The sequence below is a fragment of the Arachis hypogaea genome, chromosome 17 (genome assembly GCF_003086295.3).
Source record: "Arachis hypogaea cultivar Tifrunner chromosome 17, arahy.Tifrunner.gnm2.J5K5, whole genome shotgun sequence".
NCBI classification, from domain to species: domain Eukaryota; kingdom Viridiplantae; phylum Streptophyta; class Magnoliopsida; order Fabales; family Fabaceae; genus Arachis; species Arachis hypogaea.
The window spans coordinates 127,714,024-127,735,152 of NC_092052.1; the positions used below are offsets into that span (position 1 = coordinate 127,714,024).

General features: G+C 31.3%; 1 protein-coding gene across 2 annotated transcripts; it reads right to left on the reverse strand.

The window, feature by feature from the left end:
- Positions 1-3,954: 3,954 nt before the first annotated feature.
- On the reverse strand, positions 3,955-6,692 carry LOC112765928 (uncharacterized). 2 transcript variants are annotated; one of them, XM_025811797.3, is made up of 4 exons: positions 6,364-6,692; positions 6,188-6,275; positions 4,636-4,788; positions 3,955-4,274 (listed from the first exon to the last, which is right to left on the reverse strand). In XM_025811797.3, the coding sequence occupies exons 1-4, from the start codon at positions 6,494-6,496 to the stop codon at positions 4,241-4,243; spliced, it is 408 nt and encodes a 135-aa protein (XP_025667582.1). In that variant the 5' UTR covers positions 6,497-6,692; the 3' UTR covers positions 3,955-4,240. The 2 variants fall into 2 exon arrangements, with proteins under 2 accessions (XP_025667582.1, XP_072079681.1); XM_072223580.1 differs by having other exon boundaries at positions 4,636-4,738; positions 6,364-6,649.
- Between the last annotated feature and the right edge of the window lie 14,437 nt (positions 6,693-21,129).

Consider the following 21,129-nt stretch of genomic DNA (forward strand, 5'->3'; position numbering starts at 1 on the left):
ACGTAATCCACAAAAAATTCTCACTATTTACCATAGCCTTTCATGAAACTCAAAAAAGACCCACGATTTATGCAAGGTTGCATAAAATTCTATAAAAGCCCATAATTTACTATTGAGAGAGGAGTGTGTATAAATTTAGTGTGAAGTGATCAAAAACAGAATTGTATATTAATATCAACTTTTTTGTTTCTATTATATAAATTTTTCATGTTGACAATGGATATTTTTTAAGTTTTAAAATTATTATTTATAGAGATTTTATTTAATTTAAGTTTTATTATTTAAATTATTTACTACTTTTTAATTTCATATACTATTCATAAAATATTTAAAAAATACTGTTGAACTTAAAAAAAATGTGTGGGTATAAAATCCTAAATCTATATATAATTAAAAAAATTATATTAATCTGTTGTTAAGTGTTTTTTATTATTTGAGAAATATAAATTTAATATATCTTATGTAAAATATAGATAAAATGTCATAAAAATATTTTAAAATAAAATATTTCAGAATTGAACAAAGATACTGATATTAAGTATAAATATTAAGCGTGTTTTTTATACTTAATATTAGGATAATTTATATGAATAAATAGTTTAAAATTAAAAGTTACTCAAATATCCTAAACCAATTTAAAATAGGAAGTGTAACGAAAATTAGTTTAGAATATTTACGTAATTTTTAATCTTAAACTATTTATTCATGTAAATTAGCTTTAATATTATTAGAATGGTTCAATACGTGCCATTTTCCAGTTTAAATTTTGATCCAATGCAATTTCTGACTCGGGTTCGGGTTGTATATTTAGTCCAATCCGGTTTTAAGTTTAAAAAATTGATGAATTTTTCCTAACAAAAATTATTGCTTTTATAATTCAAATAATAATCATTACCGAAAAAGAAATAATTTTCATACTACATTGGCACACTGCAAACTAATCTGCTCGAACAACATAATATATTTTTTCATTGGTGCTACACCTACCAACGCTTTTAATAACCAAGTCCAATTAAATTAACTCAATCCTAGTCAAAATGACTCATACAACTAGGGGTGCACATGATTCGGTCCGATCCAAAGGTCCGGTTCAGTTCCGAATACTTTAGGGACTAATTTGGTGTGATTTCATCGGGTTTAGGGTCGGGTAAGGGTCTCAAAAAATAGACTCGGTCATTATTTCGGGTCGGGTCCGTGCCATAGCTCGGTCCACCCGAAGTCGGCCCGGTGGCCCGGTCATCATACACAATTAATATTTATGTTATTAGTGATGGATCATGACTATTCTTATGTGGAATTTAAGTATTGTAAATCATAATATTTTGTGTTATTAGTCATTATAAGACTATAAGTTAATGTTTTATGTTTAGAATGCATAAGACTTTAGACTAATGCATAATATTGTGTTATTTGTATTTATTTAAATATTTGGAATTATTAGACAATATTAGTATTGATTGTGGTTATGCTTTAATTTTGAAGAATGATTGGTTCTTGTTATATTTTTCTAAGTGAATTTTACCATGTTAAATAATGGTTGGAGTCTTGAAAATTTGGATATTTTTACATGCTAGCTTACAAGAAGGTATCAACGTAATGTAATGTTAACAGCCCGATTTTCACCTGATATAATTGTGGCCCGAAAGTGTATTGGTTTCATCGAATCTAATAAATAGACCCGGTGTATATTTCGGGTCGGTCTGGGTCACATCAAACCCGAATTCACCCGACCCATGTGCACCCCTACATACAACATACATACATCTTTTTTTTCTTTTTTCTTTTTGCGTTTTTTCTTATTGACAAAACACTGCTATTTTTGTTAAAAACTACGGATTTTTATCCTCATAGTACAAATATTTGCTATGAATATATTTTATTAATTCAATGAGTCAATCTCAATAATTTTGTTAAATATATATAAGAGAAGAAATAGATGAGCCAATATTCTGAACATATAATTCTTTAACAATTTTTGTATTGTATATTGAAATTTTGGGTTATAAAAAAATATAAAGTACCAATATATTATTTGTCAATTTATTGTCAACAATAATTAATTATTATATTTTAATTACAATTAGCATTAAATTGACCTAAATTAATTAAAATTTTGAATTATAAGAATTTGTAACTGTCTAAAGGAGAGCTGCAACGTGAATGTTCGAACGAGTCACGCAGCCCTTCATCCCACCCATCTCCGGTAGCGATGTGAATGTACGAACGAGTCACTCGCCTCTGCGTCCTGCCTCACCCCGGCATCAGTCGACGTTGCATCCTCTGCCTCCACCATTGCTTCCCCTGCATGACGTTCCGAACATGCTATCCACGAAGCCATTGTCTGCATTACGCCTCCGCCATTGTCGTCTTCGTCATCACGCCGTTCCTCCTTCACCACCGTCGTTTTCGTCGCCACGCGAAACCCCCTCCCCGTGGGGCTGCCTTGCGTCGCGCCGTTAGTTGCGATGCTCGGAATGCGTGCGGTGGTTCGCGTCTGCGCCGCCGCCGCGGCCTCCACCCCGACGATCCTCTAGGCAGTGCCGGTGCCCTCTGCAACCAATCTCCGTTGCCGCAACGCGTGCTTTGCATGCGCAATTTTCTCCTCCGCAAGACCACCGCGACACTTTTCCCCTGCAATCTTCCTCTATCGATTTCCACCTTCTCAATCCTCCACTAAAAGACACATTTATAAGGAGACACATTCACAAAGACACTTCTATTAGACACAGTTATAAAAAAGACATCACCATAAAAAAGACACGGCCCAGTAAAAAAAACGTTTCCATTAGAAGTCCGGTGTAGCGGTGACGGTGACTTTCGTGTGGAACTACAATGGTAGCACTGAGGACAATGGTAGTAAAAAAAAATAGGAAAAAATGGTAAAATATATTTTTGAATTATGATAAATTTGAGTAGTGAGGTGTGTTTTTTTGTTTAATGAACTTTGAAATCCAACCCAATAAAAATTGGTAAAAATTTGTAAAATTCTTCTTAGTTACGTAGTGGAATTGTTGTGTTATACACTAAAATTTCTGCGTTGTATACTAAAATTTATATACTCGGTAATTTTGCTAAATATAAATCAAACAAAAAGAAAAAGACAACAACGACCACGTTGAAAAAAAAGACGCACTTATGATAAAAGTAACTTGGTTGAACTTGGTTTTAACCTTGGGAGGCTAGTATTTTGTATATTTTAAATGAGTTTTTATCAGTTGCGGCATCAAGCAATAAGCATATTGTCGCACGTGTAGGGTCCATCAAATATCAGTATATCACGGCAGATTATGACTTGAAGTGTGTATAGAATATGCATAGCAAGGTTACACATGGATCAACATGGTTGAATCATATTACACCAAATAGATGCAATCTCTAATTCTCTATTAACATTATTAAAGGCACTGATAAGTAAAAAGGATTTATTGGAAAAAGTTCAACGAAGTAAACAAAATTAGTAAAATAATCAAATAAAAAATGAATCACTACTAAATTTATAACTTCTATCGTATATGACTTTAAATTCTATTATCTTAATTCAAGAATAATTAGACACTTATTTTCTCACTTTTCCAACCTCCTCACTTTTAAAAAAATTGATCAAGCCTGATTAAGGAGTAATTCAGACCAGAGGAGAGATTTTTTTTTTTTTTTTTTTTTTTAATGGTGGAAAACTGGAAATGAATCAAATTTGTGTTTAAAGGACTGGAAATCAATATTCTGATTTGCAAGCTTACCAAAACCTTCAAGATCATCCAAGGCTAATGATTAAAGCAGATTATGGCGAGAACGAACATTTAGTTTCTCTTTACCTTGGGATTTGTTGTTTTAACCTGTTCTTTATCAGATTAAAGAGGATGGGAGAACTAGATGGCTAACACGTTGTACAGATATTCCACAAACAAAATTTTTGAGAATACTGCATTTTTTCTATGAAAACTTGGACCAAGAGAGTTTCTATTCTAGGATGCTCTGAGTTCCAAATTTTTATTAAAAAGATAAAATAATATTTTAAAGATTCCAACACCAAGCAACTGGAATTACATTGGGCAACAGATCTTTGATCAACCATATGTAGCAAGCAATATATGCATATACTCAGGCTCAAGCTTGTTAGCACAATTTACATACACTGATTTACAAGTGGTCAACTACTTCCCGTCACATTAAATTGCCAAGAAGGTACATGGGTGGACATAACCTGGTATAATTTGAAGTTGCAAGCCATACCTTGGTTTTCTTATTCAGGATGAGAAGTCCAATAAACCAGTCCACTGTAGGCAATGAAATTTGGATTAAAAGAGCAAGCAGTAAAGAAGGCGTACAATCTCAAACACATTCAAGATTGACACATGTGAGAATATTAATCCTTTTAAAATTAATAGAATCATGGAAGACATAATAGTAAGTTTTCAAAGTTCAATTTAAGGACTTCCAGAAAATTTTATTTAAATCAATAAGCTTCGCGTTATCCTAGTACAGGGAGTCACCTAGGTTATCCTAACTACACAATGAGTCAAAGAAACTCTTGGACAATGATATACTTATGCAAAAAATGCAGCAACTCTTGGACAGAAGAAATAGATATGAAATTAAGTAGAAAAAACATCATTTTTCAAAGAATAGAGAACTAACCTGATCAAGACAAAAACACACTGCAAAACACCAGCAACTCCTGTCCAAACTGAAGGGGAAGATTGATCTATTGAATCTTGGATTAGTAGACCGGCTGCTCCAGCTAAAGAAACAAAGGAGACAACATATGCGACGAAGAGCCATAGCTTTAGTCTGTTTGGAAGAGAAATGAATTAAAACAAGCTCTAAAAAGTAAAATCAAATATTAGAGCGCCATGTGATTCCTATTTTGTCATTTTTTGACTAGACAATCAAGACTGTAATATTAAACCCGAACTGGTGATCAACTCAGCCAAGACATTAGGTCACTAATTAAACTGCATGAAATTAAATAAATATATAAACAACAATGTAAATCAATTTAATATTTTATATAGATTATTATTGGCAAGTTATAGAACAACATGAATGCTGAGTGTGGTAATGGAGCCTGCCTTGTGTTTCTCCAATTCATACTCGTTTGACCATCTCAAAGGCATAATCGATCCATCAGGACAAACAATCAGTTTATGTACACCCCTCCCTCCCCCTTATTTTTCCTATCTCGACCAAAAAAAGAAAAAAGGTTCACCAGTTTCTCCTGGTACAAACTGTCCAGTCAGATCTGATTCAGATAACCATAAATCATGACAAATACTTAAATGTAGCCATGTAGGACTATCAAAGTTATTTTGTGTAGTTACTTGATGCAAGAGGCAACAAGCAGCAATATTCACTCTTTCATGTGAATCTTATATTTATATTGGTCGCACAAGCTAATCAAGTAATGTGGTCACCACATAGTTCCTTACAATGCAACACTAGTCCACTAGGACTTCAATTTGTGTATTCATTAGGTTACACAGTGTTACATTGTTTTACTATCCTCGCCTAACACAGTTTCCATTACCACTTAATGTTCGATTAGTCATCAGTATTTTTAGGGGAGAGGAGAAAAGGGGTAAACAAAAATACAAAAGGGTAAACACCATTCAAGTTACAAACAGCGGAAACAAAAATACAAAAGGGCCTGATCAATAATTCACTAATGTATCAAGATTCAAGACCAAGGGTATAAGGACTCACATGCTCTTAATTCTTTAAGAGCTGATATATTCACACACACACTCTCCCTATCATACAAGGACGTCAACATTCCTTAAAATGTCTCCAATTCTACTTGAACTGATACCTAAGCCTGCATGCTGCGAAAGCTTAAACTCACTACAATGGCCATTCTGTTTTTTTCAACATAGATAGATGGATAAACAATCCGTCCCACGACCGAAGACCTCATTCCCTTGCATAATCCTAATTCATGTACGAAGTGAGCTGATTTAAAATACTAACACTCACTGGTCACACTCTAACCCAAAGGATACTTAACCGTGTGGTCAATCAAGAGCTCCTTCACACTCAGAAATTCAATCAAAATCACCAAGTAATAAAGCCCAATACTTATAGTTATACTTAAAAGTTACCTAAAATTCAGCATGCAATGGTTTGATTGAATTGTGTTGAGTTGAATTTACAAGAGAACGAATTAGGAATGGTAAAAATAAAGTAATCGCACCTCCACTCGCCCTCATCGTAGGGAGAATAATCAATGTCTTCTTTTCTAACGCAATTGAACATCAGAGCCGCAAGAGATGCAAAAATTCCTGTAAGAGAATGAACATCAAAACAACAATTGGAACCCTAAGAGAGAGAAAGAGAGAGAAGGGTGAGATTGCGGGACAAAGAAGCAACCAGGAAGGTAGTGAAGGAAGGGGACGGTGGTGGAGCTGCAGACGACGGCGTCGAGCCAGATCCACCAGCCGGCGCCGAAGACAGCGCCGGCGACGCCGGGGCCAAAGATTGCCCATAACTCCATTAAGTCCATTGTCGCCGGTTACTGTTTCGATTTCGCAGCCGAAAACACCACTGCCAGATCACAAGGCTTCTGTGTACTCGTGGAAATTTCTCAAGCCTACTGCCTACTACTTTATCTTTTTTCTTCTTTTTTTTTTGATGTTTTTATCTCAATCAAATTTAAGTGTGAAAAGTCCCGTCAAAAAAAAAATATAAGTGTGAAAAGTCGGGCCTAGTTAATTTTAGGTAAAATTAATAATTAAAATAAAATAATTTAATTAATTTAATTAAATTTTTATTTAATTATTTTTAATTTTAATTTTACGTAAAATTGAGTGAACTTAAATTTTTTTATCTTAAATTTAAAATAATTTTTTGTTTAAAAATTTTTTTATTTTCTGTTAAAATTTAATTTGAATTTACTTTTAAAAATATATATTTATTTATTTATTATTTTTTCAAAAATATTTTTAAAAAATCATTTTATTCTTAGATAGAAAATATATATTATAATATATATTATAATATATAATTCGTTAAATTTTTTTTAAAATCTTATGTTCTTAAAGAGTAACATATTATTTACTTAAAATAAAAGAAGTTTTTGTTTTTCTAATAAAAATACAATTTTAACAAAAAAAATATTCAAATATATATATAAGTACTTTGTTTAATTAAAAAAATATTTTAAAAAAATCTAAACAAATGTTACGTTTTTTATTTTTTATTTTTTTATATTTTTTACTTTTAATCTTTTATAAAAAAATGTATACAAATATTTATATAATTATATAAAAATATTTTTTTAATTAGAAACATATTTTTCTTAAAAAAAAGAATCCAAACAAATGTTGTATTTGAATTGTATTTTTGTTTTTATTTTTATATTTTTTATTTTTATTTTTATTTTTATTATATTCCTCTTATTTTTTGTGTGTGTTGTTAAGGTTGACTTACTGTTATTTTCTATTTTATTTTCTTATGTATATTTTTCCTGCTTCTTCATTCTCTTCATCTTTTGTCTTTTTTTTTTTAACTTTTTTCTTTTTTTCTTTTTTTTTCTCCTTTCTTTTCTGTTTTTCCCACTTAACATGTTTTTATATTTTTTTCTTTCTTATCTTCTATTACTTATACCAAAGTTTTTTATCTTTATTAAAAAAATTATGTTTCTAAAAATAATAATAATTATTCTTTTTTATATTTTGTTAGTTAAATATAATTTTTCAAAATTTATAAAAAATATTATAAATCTTTTTGTTAACTTCTTCAAAAAAAATTGTTCTAAATATGAGAAATTTATGTATTGATTCAGATTTTTTTACTATTTAAAAACAAAATTGTAATCTTACAAAATCTTATATAAAACTTAATTACAAAAATATTTGTATGCGAAGTAATTTTTATATAGGTGTATATATGGTGAATTGTTCACATATTATACAAGATAGTGTATTATAGTAATGTGAAAAGAGAGAAAAATAGTCCTATTTGATTTTTGAAAAGAGAGAGACAAAATGGGTTTAAGATAGTAATGTATAAATTGTATTTTTGGATTTCTTTTTTAAAAATTTTTAAAAAGTTAAAGATAATAAAATCTCATATTCCGATGTAATTTTTCACAAATTAAAAATTATAATATTTTAAAATTGCACATTTTTATTTTTTATTTTTTTGTTTAAAATAAAATCGAAGCCTTTAGGAGAGCAAAAAACACCTAGCTAATTACAGCAGAATCACAAAGTAAAACTCTATTCAACTCATTTTCAGGTTGGAGCTAAAAGGAATAGTTTTTCATACTCTTCAGTCTTCGCTCTTTGTTTGGCCAACCAATTAGTAACGCAATTTGCTTCTCTACGCATTTAGGCAAAGTAAATTTTTTAATTTCGACTTAGTGAATTCTTAATCTTGGACAGTACATCTTGGTCACCCAATATGTGAGAGCCAAAAATATTTGATAGAACAATAAAAACATCAAAACAATCTGTCTCACAAATAACTTTTTTACAAACACCTTCCCAAGCTAATATTTTACCATCGCAAACCATATAGAGCTCGTAATAATATATAGAGTTATAGACCATGAAGGTAAGGAACCAGAACAACAAAGCACCCATTACTTGAGACGGTTGTATGTGAATGGACATGGTAAAAAAAGTCGAAAATGGTAGTGAATTCACATAAAGTACCTTCTATCAGCTTTGAGACAATAGTTGGAGGTACTTGCAAGAAAAGCATAGACCCAAATCACTAAGAATTTGAGTAGATTTAAGTGAGAATTAGATTGATTATTTACCTGACTAATCTGGACATTTATATAGTATATTCATTTACTAAGTCGTTAACTATGTGACCTTCTTTTGATTTAAATAGGGAATTATTTTTTATTATGTGAAAAATTACCACTAAATAGACACTTATACCACATTAGTCCAAGTAACTGAAGTAGTGAGAAGGAAGCTTTTGCTTGCTCCCCAAGTCTAGTTGCACTCAGGACATAAAGCCTGAATCTTAGATTGGTTAGATATAATGACATGTCTGTTGACCTTGGCTTTGGTACTTGAACCAGATTGAATTAGCGCTTTATGACTCAAAGAAGACATTTTTGTTAGGGTATTGTTAGTAAAATACCCACATTTAATTTGGCCCTAGCATCACTCACTCATATAAATGACGCTATCATATTTTTCATCTCTCAAACTCACTAACACTCATATTAACAAGGAGAGAATTTTATAAAAACAAATACTAAACATTCTTTTTTTATATATATGGAAAGATTAAAATATAAGAGATGCACCACCTATTTATAGTTATATTTGGTGGTTTAAACAAAACAACTTGTCACAAGTGTTACATGTTGATGTCATAAAGTTATCCGGCTGTAAAACTTTGAACATTTGACCATGATCCTTTGTAACTTTTCTAGTTGCTTTCCATAGTCATTGCAAATTTTACTTCCTTCAATTTTTGACCAAGTTTTGACTGAGCTTTTGTATATAATGGCGGTGAATGATTTTGCAAGTTGATTTAATTATCAACATTGCCTCCGTTAAATCAAACTTGTAGAATTAATTATTCCAAACATCTTCTTCAACTTGTAAAATAACTCGATCTTCAATGGCTTTGTAAATATATCAGCAACTTGTTCTTCAGTTGGATAATACTCAATCACAACTTCTTTCTCATTCACCAACTCTCTGATTTTGTGAAATCGAATATCAATATGCTTCGATCTTCCATGGAATACTGGATTTTTGCAAAGTGCAATAGCTGACTTGTTATCGCAAAATATTGTTGTTGGAGTACTTTGTTTTTCGTTCAATTCCTCAAGAATTCTTCTTAGCCAAACTGCTTGTGTTGCACAACTTTCTGCTGCTATATATTCTGCTTCTGCTGTAGAGAGTGCTACTACTGGTTGTTTCTTTGACGACCATGAAATTGCACCAGAAACCAAGATGAAATACAAATCCTGAAGTACTTTTTCTTGTTTCTATATCTCCAGCCCAATCACTATCAGTGTAATCGACAAGATTCACTTCAGTAGTATTTTCATAATAAATACCATCATTTAAAGTACCTTTGATATATCAAGAATTCTTTTTGCCGCTTGCAAATGGTTGGTACAAGGTTCCTCCATGAATCTGCTAAGCAAACCAACTCCAAACACAATATCTGGTCTAGTCGCAGTCAAGTACCTTAGACTTCCAATCAAGCTTTTGTAATATGTAGGATTCACTGTTCTTCCTTTATCTTCTCTCAGTAACTTGAACTTCTCTTCAACTGGAGTAGGAACTGGTTTTGAATGTTCTATTTGAAATTTCTTCAAAATATCATTTGCATATTTCTTCTAAGAAATAAAAATACCATCATCTCTTTAAACCACTTCAATACCAAGAAAGTAAGACATCAAGTCCATATCTATCATTTCAAAGTGCTTTATCATAGCCTTCCTGAATTCTGTAATTCTCTTCAAATTGTTGCTAGTAAAGATTAAATCATCAACATAAAGATACACGATCAAGATGTCTCCAGGTTCAACGAACTTGATATACAGCGTATGCTCAAACGGACATCTTCTGAAACCATTCTCAATAAAATAAGAATCAATCTTCTTGTACCACGCTCTTGGTGCTTGCTTTAACCCGTACAAGGCTTTTTTCAACTTGTAAACTTTATCTTCTTCTCCAAGAACTTCATATCCTGCAGGTTGCTCGGCATACACTTCTTCTTCTAAAGTGCCATTTAGAAATGCAGACTTAACATCCATTTGATGTATCTTCCACTTATTTTGAGCAGAGAGTGAAATAATCATACAAATAGTGTCTAATCTTGCAACAGGAGCAAATACTTCAAAATAATCGATACCTGGCTTTTGTTTGTATCCCTTTGCAACTAATCTTGCTTTGAAACGATCAACTTCACCACTGGGTTTGTACTTAGTCTTGTAAACCCACTTTACTCCAATTGGCTTCTTATCTGCTGGTAAATCTATCAGCTCCCATGTGTCATTCTTCTCAATGGCATGAATCTCCTCATCCATTGCTTTCTTCCAATTGTTGTCTTTAGAGGCTTCTTAAAAGTTCAACGGCTCACAGTCTGAAAATAGAGCAAAATTTATTATTTCTTCATCGGACGGATCGTTGTCATTGCCAACTTCATAATCTGCTAATCTAGCAGGTAGTCTCTGCTCTCTTTGAGGTCTTCTAGATGATTCTGATTGTTCGGTTGTGTCAGGTTACCTTTCTTCTACTTCATCACATGTATTTGGAATTATAGTCAGCTGCTTTTTTGTCTTTGTGTTCCAATCCCACATGTCTTTCTCGTCGAACGTCACGTCTCTACTGATGATTACTTTTTTTGTTTCTGGATTGTACAACTTGTATGCTTTTGAGTCTGTGCTATAGCCAATAAAGATACACTTCTCGCCTTTGTCATCTAATTTCTTCCTTAATTGATCTGGTACGTGGGCATAAGCAATATACTCAAAGACTCTGAAATGATGAATGGAAGGCCGCTTTCCACTCTAAGCTTCCTCTGGAGTTTTATCACGAACACTTTTTGTTGGACACCTGTTTAAAATATGAATTATTGTTGCGACTGCTTCTGCCCAAAACTCTTTAGGCATTTGTTTTGACTTGAGCATGCATCTGACCATATCCATGATGGTTCTATTCTTTCTTTCAGCAACTCCATTTTGTTGAGGAGTATATCTAATTGTTAGTTGGTGTTGAATTTCATGTTGCTTAAAGTATGCTGAACACGCAAGGTATTCTGTTCCTCTGTCTGTTCTGAGGATTTTGATTTTACAGCCACTTTGTTTTTCAACAAACGCTTTGAATGTCTTAAAGACATCACATGCTTCTGATTTTCGCTTCAGAAAGTATACCCATGTATATCTACTAAAGTCGTCAATAAAAGTGATGAAATACCTGCTACCACCATTACTTGGAACTTCAATAGAACAGAGATCTGAATGCACAATTTCAAGTAATCTTCTGGCTCTCCATGACTTTCCTATAGGGAATGGATCTCTGTGCTTCTTTTTCAGTTGACAAATCTCACAAACATAATTGAAAATATGAATCCGCGGTAGACCAGAAACAAGTCCTTTTCTTGACAGGTAGTTTAGGCCAGAAAAATGAAAATGCCCAAACCGCATATGCCACAACCAATTATCATCAAGTATCACAGAACTCATGCAAGAGGGATTAACATGTTGAATTTTTAATGAAAATATTCTGTTTGAAGTCATCTTTGCTTTATCTATGAACATTTCGTTGTTGTCAAACACAGTGCAATATCCATGATAAGTTATCATCTTATATCCCTTCTCAGATAATTGCCCCATACTCAGTAAATTTTAATCAAGTTTAGGAGCATAGAAAACATCAGAAATATAACTCAGAGAACCATCCTTCAATCTAATTGGTATGTGCCCTTTTCCTTCAATAGGGATCTTTGTACTATTACCAAACTTTAATAATAGTTTAACCGAATCATCTAGAGAAGAAAATAACTCCTTTCTACTAGACATATGATTACTGCAAGCATTATCCAAGTACCATACATTTTCATCTTCAGCACATGAATTACTTGTAAAAAATAAAGTTTGAGTACCCGGATTATCATCAATATTTTAATGCTGATTTTCTGCAACATGTGCTTGATTGTTATTCACCATTTTAAAACTGCAATCTGCTACTTTATGTCCATACTTTCCACAATAAAAGCAGTTGAAATTGGTTCTTTCTTGATAAAAATTGCCTCGACCTCTTCCTCGGTTGACAGGTCTGAAGTTCATTCCACCTCTTCCTTGATTAGGTGGTGTAAAATTATTATAACTTCCTTGGTTGTAATTGCCACGACCTCTACCTCTACTTTGAAAATTAAAACCACGACCTCGTCCTTCTTGTGTACGGCTTGATTCTGCAACATTGTTTAAATTCACTCGACTTTTCAGGGCTTCCTCGATTGATTTTTCTGACTTCTCCAGTATTCTACTGATGTAGTTTTCCATAGTTCCTTGCAACTCTGCAATCGTCATGGTATCCATATCGTGGGACTCTAATATCGTAGTCACCACATGGTCATACTTCATCGGCATGGTGCGAAGAATTTCTCCACCAGTTTGCTATCGGGTATATCTTCTCCATAGACTCTCATCTTATTGACAAGATCTGTAACACGAGTAAAATATTGCTCAACAGTTTCTGAGCTAGATATCTCGTACCTTTCATATTCTCTTCTCAAAGACTGTAGCTTTGCTTTTTGAGCTTTATCTACGCCTTTGTATGATAGTTTCAACGTGTTCCATGCTTCTTTTGCACTTTTGGCATTTGCTATTTTGCCAAACACAGTATAATCTATACCTTGATGAATTTGAGATAGCGCCAATTGATCTCTCCTCTGTGGGGCAGCATCTACTCCTTCTTGTAAATCTGGTTCAATAAAATTCCACAGGTTCTGGGCCTTCAAATGGGTAGACATCAAAGTCTCCAATAACTATAATCAAGTTTTCTATCTAACTTGGGACCGGACCACACAATATTGAAAGTGTTTGCCATACTGACTCTATGAATCAACAACTATGTGAGAACTCTCCCACACCTCACAAACTCTCAAACACCAGGCGCTGGATTAACCAGCTCTGATACCAAATGTTAATAAAATACCCACACTTAATTTGGCCCTCGGATCACTCACTCATATAAATGACGCTATCATATTTTTCATCTCTCAAACTCACTAACACTCATATTAACAAGGAGAGAATTTTACAAAAACAAATACTAAACATTCTTTTTTCATATATATGGAGAGATTAAAATACAAGAGATGCACCACCTATTTATAGTTATATTTGGCGGTTTAAACAAAACAACTCGTAACTAATCTTAATGGTTAATCTTGGATATAAGGCGGTAACTTATTGAAAGTTGTAGAAGAAACTCAACTTATCACAAGTGTTACATATTGATGTCATAAAGTTATCCGGCTGTAAATCTTTGAACATTTGACCATGATCCTTTGTAACTTTTCTAGTTGCTTTCCATAGTTATTGCAAATTTTACTTCCTTCAATTTTTGACCAAGTTTTGACAGAGCTTTTGTATATAATGGCGGTGAATGATTTTGCAAGTTGATTTAATTATCAACAGGTATTAGTAATTAGGATCACCATTATAGATTATGGTATGCATAAATTTCATTCTTCAAAAAAAAAATTAACAGAAATTGAAGTCGCTTTGTCTAATTTTTTTTAATTTAAAAAATTAAAAAAAATGAAGTTGAACCTTCTAATTTTTAAATTTTGAATTAAAAAATGTAAAATATTCTAATTTTTTTTTATTTTGTAAAATATCTTTATAGCTGAGTAAAACCAAAAACACTAATTATTATGTAATTCAGGTCTCTAATATAAAAAATTGAACTATATTTGTATTTATTTTTCATCATCAAATGCTCAAATGTTTAATTTCATACTTTTCAACAACCTTTTTGTAGACAAAAATTCTCTCACTCTCTCACTAGTTGTTTAACCAACGCAAACTACGTAAACGTGGCTTAGCTTATCTGTTGGTTCTTAATCTAAAGAGAGATACACTTTTAAAAGATAAAGAAAAATTTAGCTAACATATATTTATTTATTTTAAAAATACTATATGTATAAAAAAATAATCACAAAATTAACTTTTATATATTTATGTATAAATATATATGTTATTTTATTTAATAATTAAATTTTAATATACATGTAATATAATTGTTATAAATTTATATATTTTTAAGTGAAATTATTTTTTTATAATTGAAAAAACAAATTTTTATATTGATATGAATAATCAAAGTTATCCATATACAACAATGAAAAAAAATTAAGGTTATAATAAACAAATCTTAGCTTCCTCTTCATTTAGATTAGTATATAATTATAATTTCATGTAAAAAAAAGTAGAGAAAAGGACAAATAGGGTATGTTTGGTAAATATGTTAGAAGCACAAGAAATACGATTAATCTTCTTGAATGTTGTAATTTTTGTTTGACTAACATTTTTTCTCTAAACGCTAACATGATTTTGGGTTTGAACTCCCGTTTATTAGAAGCGATAAATTGTAACTTTTGCATTTAGTTTTTGCGTTCACTTGATAAATTAAAAAATTAATTGACATTCTACTAATTTTGTCATTCAATCTCATTTACAACAAAAAAGATACCAAAAATAATCTCATTTACAATAAAAGGTACTAAAAACAATAATTAGAGTTTTTTAATTTTTTTTTCATGGCTATTGTCACAGTAAATTTTAGAATGTTAGATTTAACAGTGTTTGTATAATTTTCTGGAGTATTTGAGAATGCTCTAGATGGTTCCAGAATGTTCTAGAATGTGCTAGAAGGTCCCGGAATACCCTAGAAGGTTCTAGAAGACTCTGGAAGGTCATAGAGTATTCTAGAAGAGTGTGGATGTATATAGGAGTATGAAGAGTACGTAGTATGGAAGAATCTATAAGTATTTAGAGAAATATGGAAGGATAGATATTTGTAATGAAGGTTCTAGATGATTAATTTAGACCGTTGATTAGATTTAATCCTAACCATCAATTGAGGAGATGGATGGCTATAAATAGGGAGTGGGAGTTAATGTGAGTTATGTGTGAGTCATTTGTAACAAACACTTGAGCAATAAAGTGTTCTTCCACCAAAACTTCATTTCTCTTGAACAATAATTTTGACAAATCTAGTTTGATTTCAATTAACTGTGGACACAAAAGATGTATAATTTACTCGAGTGTAAGGAGGCATCGTTACTAGTCAGGTACCTTAAGATCCTTTTAGAAGCGAATCTGAGGCTTCTCAAGATATGGAAACTGTAACATATAAGGTAGAAGAGAAGCTCAGATTATAAAAAACGAAAACACTTAATAAAGTTGGTAAATTTGTCCTTATAAAATATGTTCTTAGGAGCAAGCATATTTAATTATTTACTACCTCAGCCTGTACAAAATGTCAAAAATAATGGTGGAGAAGTTGATATTCCTGCAAAGGAAATTTTTGTGGAGTAAAGAGGATGAGAATAATGGAATACCTTTTGTTAAGTGAAAAGTAGTTCAAACTTCAAAAAAACTAGGAGGATTAAGAGTAGAAGATGCAGTGATTCGAAGTACAACTCTATTGTTCGAATGGTTGTGGCGGTTTTCAAAAGAGAAATGCCCTTTATGAAAGAATACTGTGTGTTCGTGCAATAATTTCAATCCTAATGTCATGCTGGTCAACCTTTGCCTACAAAAAGGGATCTATGAAATATTATCTATCCATTACAGATCAAGGAGCAGTAGATGAGAGATAAGCTACTTCATCAAAAAAGGAATTGAGTTATTCTGAAGCCGTGGATGAGCCGATCGAAAAAGCGATTGTCAGCCCATAATTCATAGCTCGCACTTGACCTTGAAGCCGAATTCCGTCTTTCTTTGTTTATCGGCTGATATAGAGAAGAAGCGAAAGAACCTTTACTTCCGAGTAGCTGACTTGACTGGACTAACCTTGAAGGCATGTGAACTTGTTTAGGAAGTAAAATCATCTTAAGATGACTAGAAGTTTATCTATGGAAGTAGGAGATGGAAGAAGAGTTCGGTTCTTAGAGAACATTTGGCTATCATATGGTGCTTTGAGGGATATTTTTTCAAGGCTTTTTTTAGTCTCAATCCAAAGCAGATCTGTAATAGGAGATTGTAGATTTTTTGATGGGTTAAAGTTGATATGAAATTTTTTTAATGGAAGAGAAAACTATTCTATTGGAAATTGGAACTAGTTATTAACCAACTTCTTCGAATTTTATATTCAGTCAAATTAACACATGAGAGGAGAGAGGATCGAGTTGTGTGAAAATTTGATAAAACAAACATTTATTTTACTAACTATTTTGTACAGGTTTTACAAACAGAAACTCTTTTGAAGAATATCACAAACTATAATTGTACCAGTGTTAGCACTAATGCTTAGTTTTCATCAAAAGTTAAATTCTTCACTTAATTTATTTTGACAGGTAGAGTTAGCACTAAGAAGATTGAATAGACTAGTGTTATTGATTAAAAAGATTTGTATTTTATGTAAAAAAGATATTGAGACTATTCATTACTTATTTTTTGTTATGAATTTACTTGGTAGAATGGTAGGCATGATATGCTTGATTGATGGTCTATGACAGACCATAGGCTATTCCAAAGACTCGAGCAACACATTGAAAGTTAGATAGAAAAGATAGAGAAAAACGAGTAGTTAATTGGATCTTTTACAGTCATCTGAAATACTTGGTGAGCAAGAAATGAAAGAGATATTTCAAAAAAAGAACAAAGTGTAACGGAAATAATTAACAGGTCAATCAAGAATGTCCAAGAATGAAATAGTATTTTCCTCTATAGTTGTTGATGACAATATCGGAAATGACTATAAACTGAGCATATATGTTTGTTGTCTGTTTTCTTTTACTTTATTTTGCTCTACTAAGATGTGTTAAGCTCTATTGTTCAGAGAAAAAAAAGTACTAATTTGAATTAAATTTTATTCTATTTTTGTCAAATTATATGGATTAGATCAAATTTCGAATATTCTTTTCAAAACTGATTTAATACAATCCAAACGGCATAATATAATATAATAGTATTATATTTACAATTTTACTTATAATATCTCCTATTTGTTATATATTTTTATCTTATTTATATATTATTATTATTATTTAACTAATCTATATTTTTTATTATTATGTTATTTTTTATTTTTAAAGATACTATTGAGATTTGTTATACTATTGTTGGTTATCTAAAATTTGATGTTGAGACTTATTTTATATATTTAATTTTTTATTTATTTATAAAATTACAAATCTAATTCATATGGACGCTTGAAATTGGATTAGATTATGTAAAAAAATCATCCAATTCAAACTACAACACAAATAAAATTAATGTGCAGATCGAATAATTTTTTTACTCAAAACGTCCAAATTACATCGCAAACACCCCTATTATCTCATGTATATCATAACATGATTATGATGAGTAAATGTATACATTACCTAAAATTGTTTAAGCAGATAAATATTAAAACTACAATTTCAACAACATAATTTTTTGTTTTCTATAGTATTTTAAGAACTAATCCGTCATGAATCGGAGCTTCATTTAAAAATTTATTACTGGTAAATGAATTGCTGTTTGTACAAAGTAGAATTCAAACTTCCAACACTTTTATCTAAACGGACTAATAAGTTAACCATTAAATCAACCCAACTTAATTCTTTTAACGAAATATCTAATTTAATAGAAAATACCTCCATCATCATCATAATCATAAAAGACTTAAAAATAAACGCGTTTATTAAGCCATTATATGTGAGTAATTTTATTAATTTCTGAAATCATTATATAGAGTAAATAGTCATTTCTAACTATGAAAGATTCAAATACTAACAAACTGACAATAAAATAACAAAATTAAAGTTGTACCTATAAAAGATCAGTTTTCTACGACAAAATTATTCAAACTAAAAAAAACAACCCAAAAACTCTAAATTACCCTTCCCTCACCCATCATCATCATTACATTACTCTTTCTCTCCCTCCTTTCTTAGCACAGGCTTGCCACTCCAATCCCCTTCATCCCCTTTCGTTCACCACCGTTATCTTCGAGTCCCTCTTTGCATGTGCCCACCTTCACCATCGCTATCTTTGGAATTGATAAGCAATGGATTGTATTTTTCTCGATTCGAGCTCTTCTCACAACTTCCAGCGGCGACTCAGGCTTGCTTTGCGACCTTGTGAAACTCGAAGAACTCGCTGTTGAAGTTCAATGTGAAAACTTTGATGGAAGAGAAGAAAGTTATGTTTTTCAGTTGGAATTCGGGTCAAGTCGGTTGGTATTCGGATTTCGCAAGTGGGACTGAGAATGCGTCTCTAATGAATGCGAAGGTGGTGGCTTTTTCGTGCTGGAGACGGTGGCGGCTCTGAATGTGAGTGGAATTTCGAAATGCGCTGCCGCAATCTTCTGCTCCAACGGTTGAGTGACCAAAATCACCGACTTAAGAAACGAAATAGTCGTATCTATTCGAACGACTTTTTGATTCTTGCAGAAGAAGGAAGGTGATTCAATTGGGAATAATAATGTTGGAGGAGGGAGTAAAGATAAGAACCGTTGATTGGGGTTAAATTTTTATTTTTCATCTTTTTTTGTGATTTTTTTATTATTTCTACTAACTAATCTGAGCTATATCTTGTTCAATTTTAGATGGGGTTGATAATTTTAATGATGTTCTTGTTTATATTTCTAATTTTTGTAGTAAATTTTCTAATATAATTCTATGATTGTTGCTAGTAATTTTTTTGATAATTTTTTTATAATTAACTGCATTAGCAGCACCCTTCAACATGAAAAAAAAAATGTTATAATCAGTGTTGTTGAAAAAAGAAAAAGCAAAAAGAAGTCAAAAGAATAGAGTTATAAATATTGATAAAATTGTGAAAGAATAGGAAAAGAATAAATGAAGAAATTTTATTAATTGTTGATTGATCGAATTGAATTATAAACTATGAAGGTAAAATTAAATATGTATAGAGCATTGTCCTATGAAAGATAAAAGCAAATAAAGATAAGATAAGAACAACTAAAGATAAGATAAAGAAAAGATTAGATAAGATAATAAAGATTAAAATTGTAATTGAATTTATGTATTCTGTTGGGCTGAATTTGTGGGCCATGAGACTTCTTTATTGTTGTCATGAGCTAAGGTAGAAGAGTAGTTTAATAAATATGCTACCATGTTTTTCTTCTACTTGATGGCAGTTTCAGTAATCTTTGTTTGTTTGTTTTTTTTTTAATCAAAGATAGGAAAACTTGAACCCGCGACCTCTTAAGTAAGTATGAGGAGATTATGTCATTTGAGCTATAACTCATTGCGAGTAATCTTTGTTTGTTGAGAAAAGTTATTTACTCAATCAATGTAATTCAATTACATCTCAACATGGGCCCGCTTGAGAAGTTTCAAAAGTAACTTTTTTGAACTTATAACTTATGAAAAATAATAGTATTAATAGGGCTGCACATGGATCGGATAATATTCGCATATCCGCGGTAATTATCCGCATCCGATCCGAATTTTGCGGATATTATCCGATCTGCAGAGCCATCGGATCGGATCAGATCCGATCCGCACTATGGTAGGATCGGATTGCGGATTTAGCAGCGATATCCGCGGATCCGATCCGCAAATCTGCATGTCTCATATAAATAGCATAGTTTAAAAAAGTAAACCCTCATGTGATATGAATTTTAGTGTGTTGTTTTATGAATTTTATGATATCTTGTTTTAATTTTTTATGTTGTACTTCAACTTAGAATAATTAAACTTAAATATTGTGTTATTATTTTTTTTGTTATTCAATAGAACTTTTATTGATAATATTTTAGGAGTAAATAGGCTCAATCAGGTGAAAAATGAATTTTATGGATATTTTTTGTAAAAATAGCCGAATAGAATCTTAAAATAGTTTTTTTTTTTAATTATGCGGATATACCCGATATCCAATCCGATCCGATTGGATCGGATCTGGCCTGAAAAAATGCGGATATCGTATCCGATCCGATCCGATGAGTACAATGCGGATCGAATAGAATTTTAGGCTATATCCGATCCGATCCGATCTGTGTGCAGCCCTAAGTATTAATGTCTGGTGCAATTTTTAAAACAAAATTATAGCTTTCTAAGAAGTTATTCAAGAGTTTATAGAAAAGTTAAAAAAATAACTTCTCTTATAATACTATTACTTTTTAACATATTTTTATAAAAAATACTTTTAGAGTTAAAAACCTAAAAACAAAATAATTTATTTATAAATTATCTTTAATATAATCATTTATTATTTAAACTATTTTATAAAAAAAAATTAATAAAATTATTTATCCAAACTGAACTATAGTCTTTGTTAAATCTTTTCCGAATTTACCCCTGTGTGTAATCTTTAGTGAACCGTTATTTTCATTTCATTACATTAATGAAATACTTTCTTCGATAAACAAAAAAAAACGCGTTATTTTTTCTTTTCATTTTCACTCCTTCAATGCTCCTATCTCTATCCAACTGATAACAGTAGGTAGCGGGTGAGATGCACGT